General features: G+C 46.3%; 1 protein-coding gene across 4 annotated transcripts in view; it reads left to right on the forward strand.

Annotated features, from left to right (window-relative positions):
• Positions 1–19,861, forward strand: part of MGAT4A (alpha-1,3-mannosyl-glycoprotein 4-beta-N-acetylglucosaminyltransferase A) — a 101,183-nt gene extending 81,322 nt beyond the window's left edge. For 3 of the 4 annotated variants that reach the window (XM_084754618.1, XM_084754619.1, XM_084754620.1), the window contains exons 9-16: positions 2,836–2,950; positions 4,204–4,334; positions 5,218–5,325; positions 5,423–5,616; positions 9,481–9,559; positions 10,447–10,513; positions 14,079–14,191; positions 14,323–19,861. In XM_084754618.1, the coding sequence (XP_084610744.1) occupies positions 2,836–2,950; positions 4,204–4,334; positions 5,218–5,325; positions 5,423–5,616; positions 9,481–9,559; positions 10,447–10,513; positions 14,079–14,191; positions 14,323–14,349 (834 nt within the window). In that variant the 3' untranslated portion in view covers positions 14,350–19,861. Of the gene's footprint in view, positions 1–2,835; positions 2,951–4,203; positions 4,335–5,217; positions 5,326–5,422; positions 5,617–9,480; positions 9,560–10,446; positions 10,514–14,078; positions 14,192–14,322 lie in introns of those variants that run through there. The other variant, XM_084754621.1, reaches the window with a different exon arrangement.
• Positions 19,862–20,162: the final 301 nt, after the last annotated feature.

A 20,162-nucleotide genomic window follows, 5' to 3' on the forward strand; every position in this document is an offset into this window, starting at 1 on the left:
GGACTTGTGGGTGTAGCCCAGGTGAGATTTGCACAGCCCCACTCCTGGGTGTGTGTATGAGAACACTGTGTCTCCCTGCTGTCCAGGTGGAGCACTGCTTAGTGCTCCTTTGTGGTACTGCAGCCGCTGGTAGTAAATTGTTAGCCTCCATTCTTGGCCACTGTTGGGTGCCTGCCTTGTTTCTGTCCACACTTTGATTGAAACAAGACAGAAACAACATTCTCAGGATGCATGCCAGAAAGTCAAAGGCTCCGGGGATTTGTAGATTTGTAGAAACTGGTTTCTCTAATTAGGAAGAGGTTACGAGTTGGGGAACCATGCCCAGGGGAAGTGACCTGGCTGTTGTATGCTCTGATTTTAAAGCCTCATCTCTGTGGGTGAAAGAGGGTGGAGTTTTGCCATTCACTGTCTCGCTAGTGTCTTAAATCTTTAACAGTTACAGGATCTCACGCGCGCCCGTGCACACACACACACACACACACACACACACACACACACACACACACACACACACACTCAAAACCAGTTTTATTGTCACAATATAGTATCAACAGCTTTGAATGCCAGTGAATGGAAATTGTGGGTTTTAATCATTGCTTGGAGTAACGTTATTCTTGAGTTCATTGTCATCTGTCTACAGAGTATGAGTAGGCCTGGAATGTTTGTAAAGCAAAGGGATCACCCCTGGGAAATCCAAGGAAACCAGGGCTGACGACAGGGAGTCGAAGGATCTTATCTCTTACGCCATAGGTGTTTCCTGGGCTGTGGTGTCATGGCTGAAAGCTTCTAAAGGATGCCTGTGGGCAGCAGGTAGTCCAGTGGAGAGCGCTGGTCAGTCTGCATGCCGCCCTGTATTGAGGTCCCAGCGTTGGAAAAACACTGGGTACTTAAAAAAGAGAGTAGATTGAGGTCAACTGCATCATCAAGGGCTTATGCAGGAAGAAGGAAAGGAAGGAAGGAAGGAAGGAAGGAAGGAAGGAAGAAAGAAAGAAAGAAAGAAGGAAAGAAAGAAAACACCAAACATCCTAGCGCTCTCCCTGTGGCTTGTGATGAGATTTACAGTGGCAGTGTCGTACCATTTCTCTCTCGCTCTCTCTGGTTTTTTGAGACAGGATTTCTCTGTGTAATATCGCTGGCTGTCCTGGAACTTGCTCTGTAGGCCAGGCTGGCCTCAAACTCACAACAATCCACCTGCCTCTGCCTCCGAGTGCTAGGATTAAAGGCGTGCGCTACCCCGCCCGGCATCATACCATTTCTTTAGGGCTGTATTGCCAAACATCAAATTATGTCCTCTTTGTAGATGACCCAAAGCTTGGACGCCTCTCGCAGCCTTTTCCCTCATTCAATGATATTTAACCTCCAGATTTCCACTCCAGTGTCACATTTTTGTGATGATTTCCTGTCTCAGTGTTCCCAAAGTGATTTGCGTATCTCAGGAATGATGCAGGCCAGCACATTGGCCTGGGACGCCACTTGGTTTGGGCTGTGCACACACTCCTCTTTTATAGCAGTGCACTGGACAGCCTGAGGCTCTTACCTGCACGTACTTGCACACAGACTAACTCCTTTCCTAACGTGGTACCCAGATACGTGTTAGTGACATAGGGTCCCGACCTGCTTTGAGCTGTTTACCCCCGCTCCCCAGCAACAATGAAGTGAGTTTCTTCTCCCCTTCAACAGATTCTGTTCATTCATACTCTCAATGGAAAGGCCAGTCTGGCCTCAGCTGTTTGAGAGTGCATATACAGTAATGCAAAACTGTGTCCCTAAGTAAATTTTTAGGGAGACTCCTCTATGTACCCGCTTATGTCTACACATAATTGGGCATGCACATGATTACAATTAGACACAGTATGGGTCAGGACGTGTGGAGTAGAGACATGGCTGTACGCCTTAATCTGTCGCTGAAAACAGAGCTGCCCTTGCTGCTCCCCTGTAGCAATCAGACCCCTCCTTTTCTCGTACCCCATAAAGGCAGCTGGAGGCTGTAACTGGGGCCCTTGAGTATCTTCGCTCTTGTGGCCACTGTCATTCTTGACAGTGCATTGCTGACCAATGCTATCAGTTAGCTTTGAATAAAGTTCCTTTCATACTTTGTAAAAAAAAAAAAAAAAAGGTGGTGGCTCTAGTGCAAGGGCCTTGAAGGGTGAAGATCGGGGACACTGCAGGTGCTTTTGGTCCCATCTTGTGCTCCTCACTATATCACACCCCTCACGGTCGCTCCACTTCCAGGGGAGCCAGTGTCCCTTCTCACTTCCACAGGCTGCTGTACACATGTGATGCACTTAAACTCATGCAGAGACATATGTACACATACAAATAGTAAGTACACATTTTAAAATATAAAGGGCATTTCTAGGGTTGTAGCTCAGTGGTGGAGCCCTTACCCAGCTTGGGCTGGGCCCTGCGTTCTGTCTTCAGTGTGTGTGTGTGTGTGTGTGTGTGTGTGGTGTGTGTGTGTGTGTGTGTGTGTGTGTGTGTGTGTGTGTGTGTAGAGAGGGGGGGCGGGAGACAGAGACAGAATTTTACATAGGAGTCTGAATCAGAGTACATACAGAAGGTGTCAATGGACACATACCCAGTTTCCATGTTGTTCCTCTCAGCCAGGTGGAAGGTAGATGAGGGAAGTGCTGCTGACCTCTGACCTCTGACCTAGGTATTTAACCCACAGAATATATCCTTTGTTTTGACAACATCCATTTTTATATTTTAATTGGTTTTAGCCACAGTTTTCTTGATTTTCGTGAGTATATGCTTAGATTTTTCCTCTTTAACCTCTTTTTCCCCCACCTCTTTTTTGATTTATTTAAGTGATTGTCCAATTTTCTTTTCTAGCTTGAAGATGATATTATTGTCAAACAAAACTATTTTAATACCATAAAAAATTTTGCACTTCAACTTTCTTCTGAAGAATGGATGATTCTGGAGTTTTCCCAGCTTGGCTTCATTGGTAAGAAATGTGATTTATCTACTTTATAAAACAGCAAAGTCTCAGAATCTTAAACTAGTTTCTTTTTCTTTTTCTTTTTTTATTTGCCCAACAAAGTTACCTTTTCCCAGGGAAATTGTTGTTGACAAAATTAGACTCATGCAAATGACTCTGACTTCTGAAGTGTCCCGTGTCCTCTAGAGAGCCACATTGGTGGCTGTCACGGTCCTGGGAATATGTCTGATTTCTTCTCTGACACCTCCCGTTCCTTTGTGCTTACAACACTGGGCCTGGTCCCAGAAGCATGGCACTGGTGGGGTTCTTAGTGGGGCTGTAGCATGCAGCTGTAGTGATTCTTTTTGGTTCATTTGTTTCTTTCATGAACTGTTTAGGGCTCTTATTGAAAGCCTTTGCAGGACCAGTGTCTCTAAAACAGTCAGTGAACAAGAACATAATTGAAGCTGAATGAGTGGAGGAAACTTACAGGGTTAAATAGCCCCTTAAGCCAGGTGTGGCGCTGCACATCTGGGATGCTTGGATGCCTGCCTTTGAGACGCTGAGACGGAAGGAGCTCAAGTCCAAGGCCAGGCTGCTCAGTGCAGTGAGACCCTGACTAAAAAATGCAAGGAGAGCATGTAGCTTAGTGGTAGATCTCTTGCCTAGCCTGTGTGAGACCTCGGGTTCCACCCAAACCCCAAATACTATAGGCTTAGTCTCAGGCCTTGTTTCTTATTTAACTCAAATATTCAGAATAAAAAATGAGGAAAGTTTCAGTGAAAACAAAATTAGTAAGCCTCTTCCCCCTTTCCCCCACCTCCTGCTGCTGCTCCCGCACCTGATCTTCCTCCTTCTTTTGTATATATTGATTTAGGTCCCTGCTCCCTCCCTCCCTCCCCTCCCTCTCTCCCCTCCCTCCCTTCCTTCCCTTGCTTGAATTTAGGGCCACCCACATGCTAGGCAAGTGCCATACCACTGAGCTACATAAATACGTACGTATGTACATACATACATACATACATACATTCATGCATATATTCCCAGCCCCACACACTGTTTTTGCGAAACATATATCTCTCAAATTCCTTTATTTACGGGAGCAGTCTTACTGCCATGTGGGGGCGGGGGAGGGATTTGACTTGCCTTCTGAATCCTTTAAGCAGTTTGTGTGTTCGCCTTTGTGAAGCCTCAACATGTTTAGCTCACAGAGATCCCTTCTGCAGGCATCTCAAAGATGGATTCTCTGAGACAGCTGTTGACTGGCAATGTCTTTTCAGGAAAAATGTTTCAGTCGCCAGACCTCACCCTGGTGGTGGAGTTCGTCCTCATGTTCTATAAGGAGAAGCCCATTGACTGGCTCCTGGACCACATTCTCTGGGTGAAGGTCTGCAACCCTGAAAAGGATGCCGTAAGTCGGTTCTCCACGGGCCTGGGGGACGCTTCCTTTTGTTTTCAGACAGGGTCTCCCTGTGTAGCTCCAGGCTGGCCTAGACTTGAAGATCCTCCTGCCTCAGCTGCCTGAGTCCCGGGATCACAGGCTTATGCCATGGTGACTGGCCTGGAGACTGCTTCCCTGTGCTTTGTTTGTGACAGTAACTTTGAGTGACGCAGATCTTGGTAAGGAGGTAAATAAGGCCGTGGCAGGGAAGCTGTCTCCGCTGCTCCTCACAGGCCTGGCTTCATTCTGAGGCCAGTCCGAAGTTCTGTTAGAAAGGGGTGTGTGTGTGTGTGTGTGTGTGCGTGTGTGCGTGTGTGTGTGTGTGTGTGTGTGTGTGTGTGAGAGAGAGATAGTGGTAGAGTGCTTTAAACAGCATGCATGAAGGTCCTTGGTTCAATCTCCAGTCATGACAATGTGTGTGCATGCATATATGATGCATTTTTTAAAGGTTTTGGTTTTGGTTTCCAGATAGTGTTTCTCTGTGTAGCCTTCACTGTTTTAGAACTCTCTTTTTAGATCAGGCTGGCCTTGAACTCGCCTAGATCCACCTGCCCCTGCCTCCAGAGTGCTGGGATTACAGGCTCCCCTGTATGGCTGAGACTCTCTGGTGGGGCCCTGAGGCTTTGTAGTGCTGTTACTATTGGCTGTAATCAGACCCAGCTTTCGGAAGTGCATTTTCTTCCTGTTTTGTCAGTTGCCCCCTTTCCCCCCCCCCCCCCCAGTTCTTTTGGGATAGTATCAGACCCCATTACACCTAAATAGCAGTGTTGCCATATGCCAACTCACAGGACCCTTTGCCTGACTTATTGAGTACCTTATTGAGTAATAAAATCAGATTCTTTCAAATGTCTAGAAACATTGTGACAGACAGAAGGCAAATCTACGAATCCGCTTCCGCCCGTCCCTCTTCCAGCACGTGGGCCTGCACTCATCACTGTCGGGGAAAATTCAGAAACTCACGGTGGGTGATTTAACGGAGTGTTTCCTAGCCGTACAGGTTGCTACCTAGCGCGCAGTCAAGCCGTGTGCTACATAACAGCGCATGTCTGTCCTCCCAGGATAAAGATTACATGAAACCATTGGTTCTGAAGATCCACGTGAACCCGCCCGCGGAGGTGTCCACCTCCCTGAAGGTGTACCAAGGCCACACGCTAGAGAAGACCTACATGGGCGAAGACTTCTTCTGGGCCATCACGCCCACAGCTGGGGACTACATCTTGTTTAAATTCGACAAACCGGTCAATGTAGAAAGGTCAGTGGCCATGGGATTACATTTTGTGCTAGAATCCAGTCCCTCTGCTTGTAGCGTAGTTCATGATAAAATGTGCTTTGTACACCATCGGTTGAGGAGATAGCAAGTCACAACAGTTTGGGCTATGAAGTAATTTCATACGGCCAAGCATAAAAAAACTCTCGTGTCTTCAGGCGTATGCTCTATTTTAATGTTCTGAATACATTATTTTGTAAAAATGTTATCTTTATGTGCGGAGGCCAGAGAAGAGCACGTGTGGGTTGGTTCTTTCCTTCCGCCTTGTGGCGGCTGGGCTTTGAACTGGGGTCCTCGGGCTTGGCAGCAGGTGTCTTTATCTGCTGAGTCATCTTGCTGACTTCATGTTTGGTAGATTCTGTATTAATGGACTTAGGGTTAATCTTTAATTTCCCCCTTCCCTCTCCCCCCCCACCCCCCACCCGTTACTTTCATTTAAATGTCTTCTTGAAATCTCAGCTAGTTTATGTGTCTCTCTCTTGGATTAGACACACAGAGAGAGCACATCATCAGCCCAGCAACTGGTTAAAATGGTAGAGGTTCATGGTGCAGGGCATTTTTAACATCCCATGGGAGTTTTCAACCCTTTCAGGTTTTGTGGAACCAACACCCATTTTATAAAATTTAGGACTATTTTCTTCTGTGTGTGTGTGTGTGTTTTTAAACATAATATTCTACCCTCTTTTACGAAAGTGTCAGTGGCACACTTACTGTACTGGCGCTCATGTCCTGAGGCACATCTAGGGATGTCCGCTGACTGTGTGCGCTGTTCTTGCATCCTGCTATGACGCTGACACAGACCCCATCAGCTGAGCTGGAATTTGGGTGTGACTTACTATTATTTTTATTTTGTGGGTACACATATAAGTGGAGGCCAGAGATGAACCTCAGGTGTTTTCTTGCTCAGTCTCTGCCTGTTTTGTTTTGTTTTTTGGGGGGAGAATCTTTCACTTTCCTAGACCTCACTAGTTTGACTAGGCTGACATTTTTAGCGTGGGTGCACAGGGGGAGCGGGGAGGATCTTTCACGTTTTCCCAAACTTCATTGGTTTGACTAGGCTGACATTTTTAGCGTGGGTTCAGGGCTTGTACTCAGGTCCTGTGCTTTACATAACAAGATTTTTACCAACTGAGCCATCTTGGAAGCCCCAGTTGTCTTTTGTCAGATGTACTTTCTCGGACAGTTGCTGTGGTGGTGTGTTTTCTTTAGCTGGTTAGAATTATGGCTCATGTTGGCACTCAGAGCAGTCACAATGCTCTAGGCTGCACTCTGTACTACTGGTGTGTAAGCATTCTATATATGGTCAGATCTGTATGCTAGCATTTTGTAATTTTGTGGGCATATCCCTAGGACATGCTAGTGTGCAGTTTTCACCTTTTGCACTTTATTTTGTTTGTAATCAAGTGGTTTGGTCAGATGAGTTGGGAAGAGTTTCTTCTGTTCTAGGGTGGAGATGATGTGCAGTCTGTTTTGACCTTTTTAATCTGCGCTCTAGGAATCTCCAGTGCAGTTGAGAGATCTGCTCTTAAAGATTTCTTTTGGAGATTTTAAAGCTATACTTTTAGTTTCCTTTACTGTTGAAGCGTCACATCCTTGACGTTCCATTCCCTGGAAGTTCTGCACTCCACCCTCTTCCTCTCTCCTTCCCAGACCCCAATAGCAGGGCCCTCTGGTCCCCTGTTACAGCACACACATACGGGTGTGGCATGCACGCACCCCTCTCCAGTCCTTGGGTTCGGTTTAGTTTGTAGTTTATTTTCTCTTTAGCTTAGGTCATTTTTATATTGCCCTGCCTTCAAACCCACTGACTCCTCTGTATAACATGTGTGTTAAATATATAGAACCTTAAAGGTATGTAGAGGGGCTGGAGAGATGGCTCAGAGGGCAAGAGCACTGGCTGTTCTTCCAAAGGTTCTGAGTTCAATTCCCAGCAACCACATGGTGACTCACAACCATCTATAGTAAGATCTGGTGCCCTCTTCTGGAGTGCAGATGTACATGCAGGCAGAATACATAGTAAATAAATAAATAAATCTTTAAAAAAAAAAAAAAAGCATGTAGAGTAGAAAAATGCTAGCACAGACCAACACTGCCTGTGTCAGCTCCCTGTCCTGGGGATTGTGAGTACTTGGCCATGGGGCACAGTCCACATTTGCCCCATGGTACTCTGCCATAGCTTTTTTGTTGTTGTTGTTGTTGTTGTTGTTGTTGTTGTTGTTGTGTTGTTTTTTGAGACAGGGTTTCTCGGTGTAGCCTTGGCTGTCCTGGACTCACTTTGTAGACCAGGCTGGCCTCAAACTCACATCGATCCACCTGCCTCTGCCTCCCGAGTGCTGGGATTACAGGCATGCGCCACCACGCCCGGCTCTGCCATAGCATTTTAAGGATGACCCCGCACCCTGTGGTTACGCTCTACTGTGATGCTGTTGGGTGGCTTTGGGCCTGCCCCTGTAAGTGATCACCTGGTCCACATCTCTGAATTGGGTTACCTCAGCAGCCACCACCCTCATCGTCACTGTGGCTTCTGTCACTTTGATATACATAGCTGAGGTAGAGGAATGGACAGCTTCTGTGAGCCAGTGCTCCCGGGTGATGGTTCCCTTCTCTGTGGAGCCGGTGGCATGCACCTCAGGCCCCAGCTACCTGAGAGGATTGCTGGAGACCAGCTGTTCAGTGTCGGCGTGGCCAACAGCAAGGTCCTCTCCCCAGAATGGCAGCTGGGCTGGAGAGGTGACCCAGTGGGTAGAAGACACAGTTCTCAGCCCTTATCACACGGCCTACATCTGTCCTTAATTCCCGCTCGGGGGATGGGAGGGCGATGATGCCCTTTGGCCTCTGTGTACACACACACACACACACACACTTAAAAATAAAACATAATATCCTTAAAACAACGCAAATAGTATTTCTCATCTGAAAATGCTAGGAAAACCTCTTCTGCCTAGTTTAAAAATCAAATTTCTGCCATGGGAGAGGTTTTTCCACAAGTACCCACTGGAAGCAAGTTATCACTTGTAATAATAATAAAAACAAAACATTGGTTAAGGACTTTTCCATGTGCAGGGTGCCTTTTGCCTGCTCTTGTGAACTTTGGCTGGTGTGTGGCAGGCGGGAAAGGTACATGCGGTAGCAGACAGTCGTGCTACAGAGGTAGCTGGGCCTGCAAAGGGGCCTCTCACTCAAGGGAGCCAGCGTGTGAGCCGTGGTCTCCTCTGACTCCTAAGCCTAAACTTTTAGCCAGTTGATGTGACTAAACCAACAGGGTTATTCTGATTTTTTTTGTTTTGTTTGTTTGTTGAGGCAGGATCTTACTGTGTAGTCCTGCCTCACCTGGAACTCACTATGTAGACCAGCCCAGCTATTGTGAGGCGTACTTTATGTGTCCTGTCTGGGGACGACCTCAGGACTTTGCATATGCTAGAGAAGTGCTCTCCCACTGTGTCAGACTCAAAGCCCTGAAGCTCGGCTTTGAGCTCAGCATGACCCATGGCTGTCTTCCTGAAAACTTTGTGACACAGATCCTGCACTGTGATGAAGGCACTACATTTGTGATTGTTGTGGGAAATGTGGCAACTGGGTCAGCCTGTTGTCACTTCTGTCTCTGTTGAGTATCAAGCAGCAAGCACTCTGGCTTCCGACAGGAACGCCACACAGCCTGGTGCCTCGTCCCTGACGGTTAAGTTTCCCCACTACTGCACATTGGAGTCAGCTGGGTGGTTGCAGTTCTGGTTCGGCCAGCCTGTGCCTTCAGAAAGCCTTCCAAGAGCTCACTCTGGGGAGAGGATGTGTTCCCAAGTCTTCTACACTCTGGTCTGACTCTGGTTTTCATTCTTTGGCGTGTGTTTTCAGTTATTTGTTCCACAGCGGCAATCAAGAACACCCAGGGGACATCCTGCTCAACACCACTGTGGATGTCCTGCCTCTTAAGGTATGGCTGTGCTGCGGCTGATGTTCTCCTTCCATTCCTGTTGCTGTGGTAAAATGCCCGGACACAGAGCAGTTTAGGGGAGAGAACAGGGCTTATTTTGGCTTACAAATCCAGACTGTAGGCCATCGTTGCGTGAAATCAAGGCAGGAACATTAAATATCAAGTTACATCAAATCCACAGTCCAGCAGAGAGAAATGAATGCATGCATGATCTCATGCATGTTTGCTTGTACTCAGCTCAGTTTTTTACACTCTTATGTGGCTCAGGACCCCTAGCCTAGGGAATGTTTCTGCCCCAGTGGGCTGGCTCTTTGCAAGTCAATTGATTAAGATAACTTCCTATAGATATGTTCACAGGCTCTCCTCCCAGGTGATCTGTAGTTATATCAGGTTGACAATTGTCACAGTGCTTAGAGGTTGTTCTAAATAGACAAACAAAAAGTCTTATGAGGTGTTGGACTTTAATGCTTGGTGGTAATACATTTTTAAAATATTGAATACCTGATATTAATTTACCCATTTGTTTTATCTATAGTCTTCATTTCACAATCTACTGGAAAACAGTTTTAGGAAACGAGTTCACCTTTTGCCACATGTTACTGTGTGTATTTTGAGTCCCACAGCGTCAGGTGGACATCTGAGTGCCTGATAAGAACTGTACAAAGTGAATTCACTGCTCTAGGGAATGCTAGGGAATTGTTAACAGACAGTCTTTTCATTTTCTGACCATTGAGAGCATGTTGAAGTAACTCTACTGACAGCTTTTCAGAATTCTCCACTGAGAAGCTATTTTTCTTCACAGCCGTTCCACAAGTGCAACTTTCTATACAAAGTTGTCTTAAACAGGCATAATAACTTACACAGTTCTTGCTTTTATTCTATTTTAGAGCGACAGTTTGGAAATCAGCAAAGAAACCAAAGACAAACGATTAGAAGACGGCTATTTCAGAATAGGTAATGCCTTCTCAGCAGCCTGCCCCTCGCTTCCTGGACTGAGTCCCAAAGTCGTTTCAAGTTCCTGTCCAGCATTAAGCCGCTAGACTGTGACAGTCACAGCGTGCTCCAGCTGTCCCCTGCATGCCCTTGACCTGACGGGGCTCCTGATCTTGACAGAGTTTCAGATCTCGGGGTATGGTCCCTGTCTTGCTGGCTCTCTCTGTCACCTGTGTCTCCCTTGCTGCCTCTTTCCGTCCTTCTCTTCCTGGGTGGTCTTTACTATTTTTGCGTCCTCATCCGGCTTCCTCATGCCAGTCTGCCTAGGGCTCAGGCCCTCTCTCCCTGCCGTGCCCTCGGTGTTGTGGTGCTTGCTGGCTGGCGCCTGGGGAGATGGAGGGTCTTGGGGGTGGTACATGGGATCAGGATTCAGCTAGGCATTTCATGGGGAAGCCAGGGAAAGAGATGGGTCCTGAACAGCCTGTAGGAGGGGCGCCAGGACTGAATTTTGTCAAACTGAGTTTCTACTTCTGTGCAAAAGCCTTGGGCAGCATGGCTTGGGCTAGAAAAGAAATAGTAGGTTTATTTCAGTGGGTTAAAGTTCTAAGGAAGCAGAAGAAAGAGCCTTCGGTAGAGAACTGAGAACCTTGGGGAAGAACTGCTGGCCAGTTTGCAGGGGGTGGGGGGGTCATCTCCACAGGACCTGTGAAGTCCCTTCTGGTCCCCTAGTCTGGGGTTTTAATTGTGACCAAATGCAGTGGGGGTCACATCTTGGTGAGTACAAAGCTGAGACAAGAGAATGGAGACAGATTCTGCCCCCGCCCCTTTTTTGTTTTTTCAAGACAGGGGTTCTCTATATAGCCCTGGCTGTCCTGAAACTCACTCTGTAGACCAGGCTGGCTTCAAACCCGAGCTCCACCAGACTCTGCCTCCCGAGTGCTGAGGTGTGTGCCACCAACCCCCAGCGTGGTGCTCTCTTGTAATAAAGGAAGTGCTGGGTTTTATTTACTGAGCTGGCATAAAGTCTGGCTTGGATAAGGCCTTCCTCAGCATGCACATTTTAGGGGTACTCTTGGAGCATGCTCAGTTTAGGGTTATGGAGCCTATTCCAAAGAAATTAACATGACGGACAGGAATGCCCTTGGCATGCTCAGCTTGGCTCTTAAGTTTTACCTGAATGCCCCTGAAGGTACGACCTTGTTTGTGGTTAGCAGCCTCTCTTTGGCATTTCCTCTCCATCATTTCATAGTTACCTATTGGGCTGAGTTCTGTAGGAGAAAAAGAAAGGAAAGAAAGAAAAAAAAAAAAACGAGAAAAGAAAAAACCTGTTATTTGAAGAAGGTCCGCAGCTGAGACGGAACTATGGCAGTAGGTGTTACAGGCATGAAACACTACTGTTGACGCTATTGATGATGACAGCCATTTGCAGAGAGTTCCAATGACAATGAAAACTTTTTTTCTGAGATAGGGTTTCTCTGTGTAGCCTTGGCTGTCCTGGACTCACTGTGTAGACCAGGCTGGCCTCGAACTCACAGAGATCTGCCTGTCTCTGCCTCACAAGTGCTGGGATTATAGGTATGTACCACCACACCCAGCTGGAAACTCTTATTTAAGTGGAATGTTGTCCAAGAATAAGGAATTGCATTAATCTCCCCAGCACGTATGTGGTCTTGTTCCAGAACACAGAACACACATTAATGAATATTGAGGTTTATCCATAAAAATGAGGCTTTTTTTTTTTTTTTTGGTCTACCTTCCTCGATTGTCCTTGTGGCCTACAAAGAATGCCTTTCATTGAAAAGTTGCCTCCTAACCACTGGCTTAGAGAACTTTGCTCCAGAAATTTCTATTTCTCCTCCTCCTCCTTCTCCTCCTCTTCCTCCTCCTCCTCCTTCTTCTTCTTCTCTCCCTCTTCCTCCCCCCCCCCCCTCTCTCTCTCTGTGTTTTATTTTAAGAAGAACATTATTTTTACAGCAAGAAAAGACGGACAGGGGACACATTGCCATCTGTGGAAAGCTTGCTTCTTCCTATAGCAGACCTTTCCTGCTTTTTTTTTTTCTTTAGTGTGTATTCACTGTAGAAAACAATGCATCTCTTGTCTTTAATCTCCTATATTTGTATTTATTTGTGCACATGCACATGCACCAGAGTGAAACCTTGCACAAGTGAGCTCCCGGGCTTGACCTCTGTTTATCAGGCTGAGTGGGAAGTGCCCTCATGTCCGTGTCACCTCACTGGCCCGACAGCAGCGTTCACTATATCACACCGGTCCAGGTTCCCCGCCAGTGTAGAGGGCTCTCTTCTCCCCAGCATCCAGCCCAGAACTGATCATTTTCTTGGTGATAGCCATTTTGACGAGGGTGAGATAGACTCTCAGTGTTGTGCAAAGTTTTTTCTTTTAAAAGTTTGCCTCCTTTCATATGTCTCTTTTGTATGAGTGTTTGCTTTCATGTATGTATATGCACCACGTGTGTACTTGGTGCCCATGAAGTCAGAAGAGGGCGTCAGATCCCCTGGGGCTGGGATCATGCATGGCTGTGACCTACCCTGTGGGTGCTGGGCTCATGCATGGCTGTGACCTACCCTGTGGGTGCTGGGCTCATGCATGGCTGTGACCTACCCTGTGGGTGCTGGGCTCATGCATGGCTGTGACCTACCCTGTGGGTGCTGGGCTCATGCATGGCTGTGACCTACCCTGTGGGTGCTGGGAACAGAACCCAGAAACTCAAGAACAAGAAGTGCTCTTAACAACCGAGCCACCGCTCAGGCCCTTGGTGTAGGTTTGATTTATGTTGTCCTGGTGGCTAAGGAATATTGAATTGAATATCTTTCTATGTATCTATTGTACTTCCTTCCTTCAACTTACTTACCAATAATTGGATTATTTGATTTTTGGTGATTTGGGATTTTTTGTTTTTTGTTTTTTTTGTTTTTGTTTTTGATGTTTTGTTTTCTCTATATATTTTGGATAACAATAACCTGTCAAGTGAATTCACTTCTCATTTTTATCGGCGTTGTATATGGGAGTTGTATAGAGCAGGCAACACATCTAAATTTCTTCTCAATGGAGCCTTGGAAAGCTACACATGGACAGAGCCCCTGCCGAGGCCGGGCCCGAGGTCTGAAGCAGTGAAGTCTTTATGACTGCTAACATTAGAGGTCTCCGACCGCCTGTGTTACAGATGCATTTGATCAGGTTTGAGTGGAGTGTGGCCTTGCTGCCGTCCTGGAGGTCATAAACTGTTGATGTAAAAGCAAATGCATCTTCACCATGCCTCGTGGGTTTACAGTGGGTGAGGTGAACCCCACCATGCCTCGTGGGTTTACAGTGGGCAAAGTGAACCCCATATGCTTTGTGCTTTCACAGTGGGCGAAGCGAACCCCTGTTTTAGACAGGTTCTGCTAAGGTCTTGACCTGCACATCACTTTATGAACTTAGACAACTGAGTGAAAACAGACTGAAGGAGAGCCATGCATTTCCTGTCTGTCGACTGGAAATACTTAGCCTTTGGTAGCTAGCACGTTATGGTCACGTCAGAGTCTTCAACAATTCTTTAACAGCAAAAAAACCCTTTCTGTTTTGAAGGAAAATTTGAGTCCGGTGTCGCAGAGGGAATGGTGGACCCTGCTCTAAACCCCATCTCAGCCTTTCGACTCTCTGTTATTCAGAACTCTGCCGTTTGGGCCATTCTTAATGAGGTAAGCGTGTATTCGGTCAGCGAGCCACCTAGCTGGTTTGCGTTTTTATTGCCTTTCGACTTTGCAAATGAAGACTTCTGGGAGTTGCAGATTCACTGCTTTATCAGATCTTTCATTATTTTGTATTTCAGATTCATATTAAAAAAGCCACCAATTGATCTGCTGAGAAACCAATGCATCCTTTCCTATGACTCTCGATTAAAGATAGTTAGCCGTCCTCTTCTGTCTGGACTTTGAACACTACCTCTCCTGACGCCTGCTGTAGATGATCGTTGTTTCCACGCACACAGGGACTCCTCCCATGGAGAACTGCATTCAGTTGACACTAGGCTGTCCTCCAATGTGAACTTGACACAAGCATTTTACAATTCTGACAGCCTGTTTGCGTGACTGGGACTATTTTGGTATTATACTAATACACAAAAGTTGTACATATTGTTACATTCCTTACAATTTGAGAAAACTAACGTTAAATACATTTTGTGAAGGGGGTACTTTTGAAGTTCATTTATTTTACTATTATAGACCCTCTTTTATAGACGATCAGGGATATTATATATATAAATATAAATATATAAATATACATAAAGATGTTATGGACTTAATTTATTAGAAACACTTAAGAAGTACATATTTTTGTGCAGTAAAGTTTTGGATCAAAACCTTTTTTTGAAGAAGCAGTTCCCTGGCTTTTTTAAGTTCTTTCTATATTTTTATTTGGAAATGCAGACATTATTGACCAACACCATTTTTTCCAGTGCACTGCCATTCCAGATTGGTTCTGATGGGTTTCTTAACTTGAAGTACTTTTATAATCACAGCAATCTGAAGAAAATATTTTCAGAGGCATTTGTCATTCCTAAAGCCAAGATTTTAAACGACCAATGTCCTCTTGAGGGTTATTTTACTGTACTGTGTATGGTGTGTAGCCACAGAAAACCAGTGTGATCTTCAGCATCCAGGTGGGAGGCCCCTGCCTGAGTCTCCACACAGAGTCCTTCAGGTTTCCTCTGTGTGGCTGAGGAGACTCCTTTCCTTTTTAATCTGTCTTTAATCAGTAGTTAGGCACATTGTTTCTTTTTTCTCACTGGTCCTTTTATACCCGTGTTAGGTTTTGGAGTTCTGACAGTGTTTTCTAGGTGATGCCGTTGTGTGAGTCATAATGGGTATAATTTTACAACTAAACCTGTACTCTGGGGCTCTGGTGAGAGATACTTGTAGCACTTGTATGTTTCCACAGAATGATTTGCTCTGCTCTGTCATGAACTTGGAGGTAAATGTTGTGGCCACAGAATGCTTATGCCACCTCACCTTGCAGGCCTACCTAGTACTAGTTGGCGAAGTGCTTTACTCTTAGGGTTAGAAAGCAGCAGGTGCCAGTCTTGTCTGGCTTTCCAGGGACTGCAGATGTCCAACAGAGTGGTGGGGCCAGGGGACATGGGAGGTCCTAGCTGGTGGCCGCCAGCCTGGAGCTTTCTTAGTTGCCCGGTATCTGGAACGCATAGCACTAAACAGCCATTTTTGCATGACTTGGAAAATGTAGAATAACACTATTGTGCTTTATGTCAAAACCCAGCTGAGGTTTTTCTTGATGTTTTGTAAATTTCCCTCTCATTTCCTTCAACTTTTAATTTTCTTCTCTGATTTCCTAAGCAAACTCCTTTGAAAAAAGAAATAGCTTTTCATTATAAAATTTAAGCAGCGTCTTCACACACGAAATTAGGCAGCAGGGTACCAGGTAGTGAAACCATCATGCAGATGGGTGCAGGGCCCCTTAGGTCTCTGGTTTCTCAGTGGCTGTGACTTCAGGAAGGCCATGCTTTGAAAACCTACCGGGGGCGGGGGCGGGGGCGGGGGGGGGACATTGCAACACCTGCTACCGTTTGAATGGCCCTTGCAAGGGGCCTTTGTGTACATCCTCTCACCCTTCTTGCTCTGAGCGACTTGTTTAGCCAAGTCTTTTCCTTCACTCAAGGAATCCCTCCTTTTCCTGAGTGAGTTTGGTCCCTGTGCCTAGAACATGCCTGGGCCTTGGCAGGCTCTCCTGGCATCTGGATGTGTCGATTAACTAGCCAGATTGCTCACATTTCTCTCCTAGCTGTTCGCCTTGGTATGCACGGACACGCACTCTCGGTGTCTAGTTTTCATCAGTTGTGGTGTGTGTTCTCCGACACACTGCAGGCTCTGGAGGCCAGCTCTCTCCTGTCTTCCACCCCAGCAGGTGCTCATCTGACCCCTCAGTGTTAGTTGCTCCCTCCTTCCTGCCCAGCACAGCACCAGACAATCAGAAGCAAATGTGCTTGCCCCAAAGCAAGACGTTTTCCTGGGAGCCCTAGAGGTTGGTGAGGGTGAAGATGGGAGGAGGTGAAGCCAGCGTGCTTAGAACTGCAGGGGTACACATTAAACCTTGGGGCCGCCAACACCCTCTCACCCAGATAGTGAATGAGAAAGTGCCACATGCAGTCCTAACTATATAAAATAGGTCGTGGTTGGCATCTGGTGGACATTTCAGATGAACCAGACTCAAGCAGTGCCGGCCTCTACAGAAGCCACAGATTACATCTGTGGAAGTGGAAAGCTGAGGCCTGGGCTCCCGTTTGCAGTCTTCCAGGTGCTCAGTGGCCACATGTGCCCAGCAGCCACCATTACTGGTCCCGGAAGTATAGGGCATTGACATCATAGTAGGAGGTTCTGCTGGTCAGTATGGTGTCTAGAGTGTAAATATGAATGAACATTCTAGAAAGGAGGAGCAATGGATGCCGTGCTGTGGTTGAAAGCAGACCTATGGCTTTATCATAGTGCAGGTGAGGGTATGTGTGTTTTGGTAAGAAGGCCAAGACTGCCTGGCTTTATGTTTATGGTCACCATTCTTCCCAGCATGCATTGCAACAGTGTCCTCAATAAGTATGTTTGGTTGAGAAGCATGAGAAAGTGAATACAAATGATTTTCGCATTTAGGCTAGGCATGAGTATGCATCCATTATGGTGTGTTGGAACAAAGCTGCTCTCTGTGGCTTTTGAAGTCACTGGTTACATGTAAAATATTAGGTGTACTTATTTCAAAAGCTGTCGGGAAAGTTGGAGGCTAGAGTTCATCTTAGTCTTCCGTTGTCATGAGAACTAGAATTCTCAGCAGTGCTGTCCTTCCAGGAAGGGTCTGGCCATGTGGAAAGAGTACGGTCAGAAAGGTTGTTCCAGTTAGTGCTGTGTATTTGTGGTGCGTAGGCTTCTAAGACTGACCCTCTCATGACCTTGTATGATACCCACCCCTTTGGAGTGTAGCGAGAACTGTGACCGTGATCTGCGATCGTGTCTTGTTACTTAACAAAAAGGAGAGTATGTGTGGGTGACCCAGTCTTGTGAGCCATGTCAGGCTGGCAGAAGTGAGACAGGGGCAGCAGAACTCTGAAGAACGCTGCTGGCCAATGTGGAAAGACTGCAGTGGCCTTCCTTAAGGAGTGGAGGCTCTGATACCAGCCACGTGGGTGGGAGATGCAGTCCCTTTGCCACAGGACAGCTTCACCCCCACACTTGCCCAGGCTTGGAAATGGACATCTTCAGATGAACGACCAGCCTGGTAAACACCTTCCCTGCAGCTCTGTAAGGGCGCCCTACCCAGACAGCACAGGGAAGCCTGCCCACACTTCCAGTGTGCCACAGTGAGGTTAACAAATGGGCGATGCTGAAAGAGGCCAATTTGTGGTGGTTTGAACAATCAACAGAAAGAATTTCAGTCAGTCCTGAGAAATCTTTCTGATTGCCTGCAGTAGGTTAAGACTGGGTCTCACCTTGCATCCCAGGCTGGCCTTGAACTTTCTCTCCTCCCAGTGCTGCCTCTCAGCATAAGAATAGACTCATTGCCAGCAAGCCATATTCCTGGGTCTCTGCTAGGATGCTCTGGGCCAGACTGGCTCCACTACAAGTCAGACTTGAATTATTTTTGTTCTGTAAAAGAGCTGCCAGGATGAGAGTGTAGGTGTGAGCATCCTGTTCTCCTAGATGAGGTTAAACTATACTGACTTAAGGGGCTGCCAGAAGTACTTGAAAGAAGGAACAATGGTACTTTAGATCAGACTGAAGAGAAGAAAAATTCCTGCCTTTATGTTGACTTGCAAGTGTGTCCAACCTTGCAGCAGTGCAGCATGGCTCTGTCACCTGCAGGGTTCATGTTTGAGAAACCACATGGTCCAGTTATAAAAACAAAAACATTAAAAAGCTCTAAGTAAGTTTACAGTCTTTGTATTGTGCCATTCATTGCTATCGCTATCCTGGGCCACAGGCTGGACATAACCTGCTAGAGCTTAGGCTGTGACAGGTGTAAAGTTGTTATTGTTTTGTTTTGTTTTAGTCATTAGTTGAGTATCTAGCTCAATAGCCAGCTTACAGCGCAACCAACCAAGGTTTTGTATTTAGATGTTTCCCCAATACCTCTGCTTCCAAGCTGTTGTCAATGAGGTTTATTTTTATCTTGGTTCACTCATTTGTGCTTATTGTTCATTTTTAACCAAACTGCCGTAAGGCTTTAGAGGTTAAACGCTGTCAGGTCACACAGCCTTGTGCGCTGTCCTCTTCATAAGGTAAGGGACCTGAAGTCTCAGCTCAGTACTTTTCTAGAAAGGGCATTCCCGAGCTATGTGGCAATGCTTATAGCTTGTAAACTTTAAACTCTGACAGTTTTGAGGATTTAAATGATTACTCTTAACAGATACATGCTATGCTCATTAATATGCTCAATTTAATGCATGTGAACATAAAGTGCTAAAAAGATGACCAATCTCTTACAAAGAGAGAAAACCAAACCAAACCAAGGGTTCTGTTACCCATGCCCTATACCATCCCTAGCTAAGTGGAACGTTGTTTCTGAAATGCTTCCTTCTCCAATTTTCGCACTACCTAAAAAATCAAATGCGAGGACAGGCAGCAGGGCACACTGCGGGTAGCATGTGCCCCTGAGGGACAGCATCAGACAATAACCCTGGGAAGGGAAGGGAAGGATCCAGGCTGGGAGGAGCGTGAATGTGCACAGCATTACTCCAGCTGCTCTGACCTTGCTGGTTTGTTGTGGGGAAATACTTGTGCATCCTAAGGAGGCCACTTCCTACAGCTGCTCCTAGTCCAGTTGAACTAGTAATTGGCACTTGGCCCCAAAAATGAAAGGGGGGGAGGGTCCTTTAGCTTCCTTAGCATCCCATTCTCCTGGAAATGCCCCAGCTAGGTGTAAAAGCACTTGAAGAGCATTATGAGCTTTACAAGAGGGCTGCTGGGACAGTCCTGTCAGGTGCAGCCAGCAGACTCTTCTCAGTGTGGACAGAGTCCACTACGCCTCACATGGTTCTCGCAGGGGAGTGACAGCTCAGGTGGGCACTAGTACAGAAAGGCCAACTCTGCACTGGGGGTGTTTCTCGGAGCAGCCAAACGAGCAGCTTTGCTAGGCTGTACCAGGTTTCCTTTTCCTCTGTACATACTTGGCTCACAATGTCTTCATGGGTTAAACAGGTAATAGCTGCAGTAAAATTTGAGGTACCTGTTGGATTTATAAAGGCTGATTATTTATTTTCAAGTTTGCTGCTATAATTGAAACCGAATAATGTCCTGTTGACTGTGCCTTCATCACTGTCTCTGTGCTACAACTGTCCATGTGTATTTGAAATAAAGATGCTTGAAAAGCCATGCTGAATGAAGACTCCTTCTAATAAAAATGGCGCAAATTGAATGTGTGCACAGAATTTTTGTAGCACTATTACTATGGTGTTAACTCAATCTGTTTTTCAGATAGTTACTGGTTCCTCTTCAATCCTTAAAAGGGACAGTGCCATCCTGGTACACAGTGGCCATCACTGCAGGCATTCACAGCTGCAGATACACACAGGCACTTCTCAGGGGAGAGGCGCCAGGGACTGTGCTTTGCACAGTAATGACCTGAAAAGGCTTTTGAAGGTGAGTCTGTGTAAATGTTCTTTAAAAATGGGAC

This window comes from Acomys minous, assembly GCF_964271855.1.
Source record: "Acomys minous genome assembly, chromosome: 13".
NCBI lineage: Eukaryota > Metazoa > Chordata > Mammalia > Rodentia > Muridae > Acomys > Acomys minous.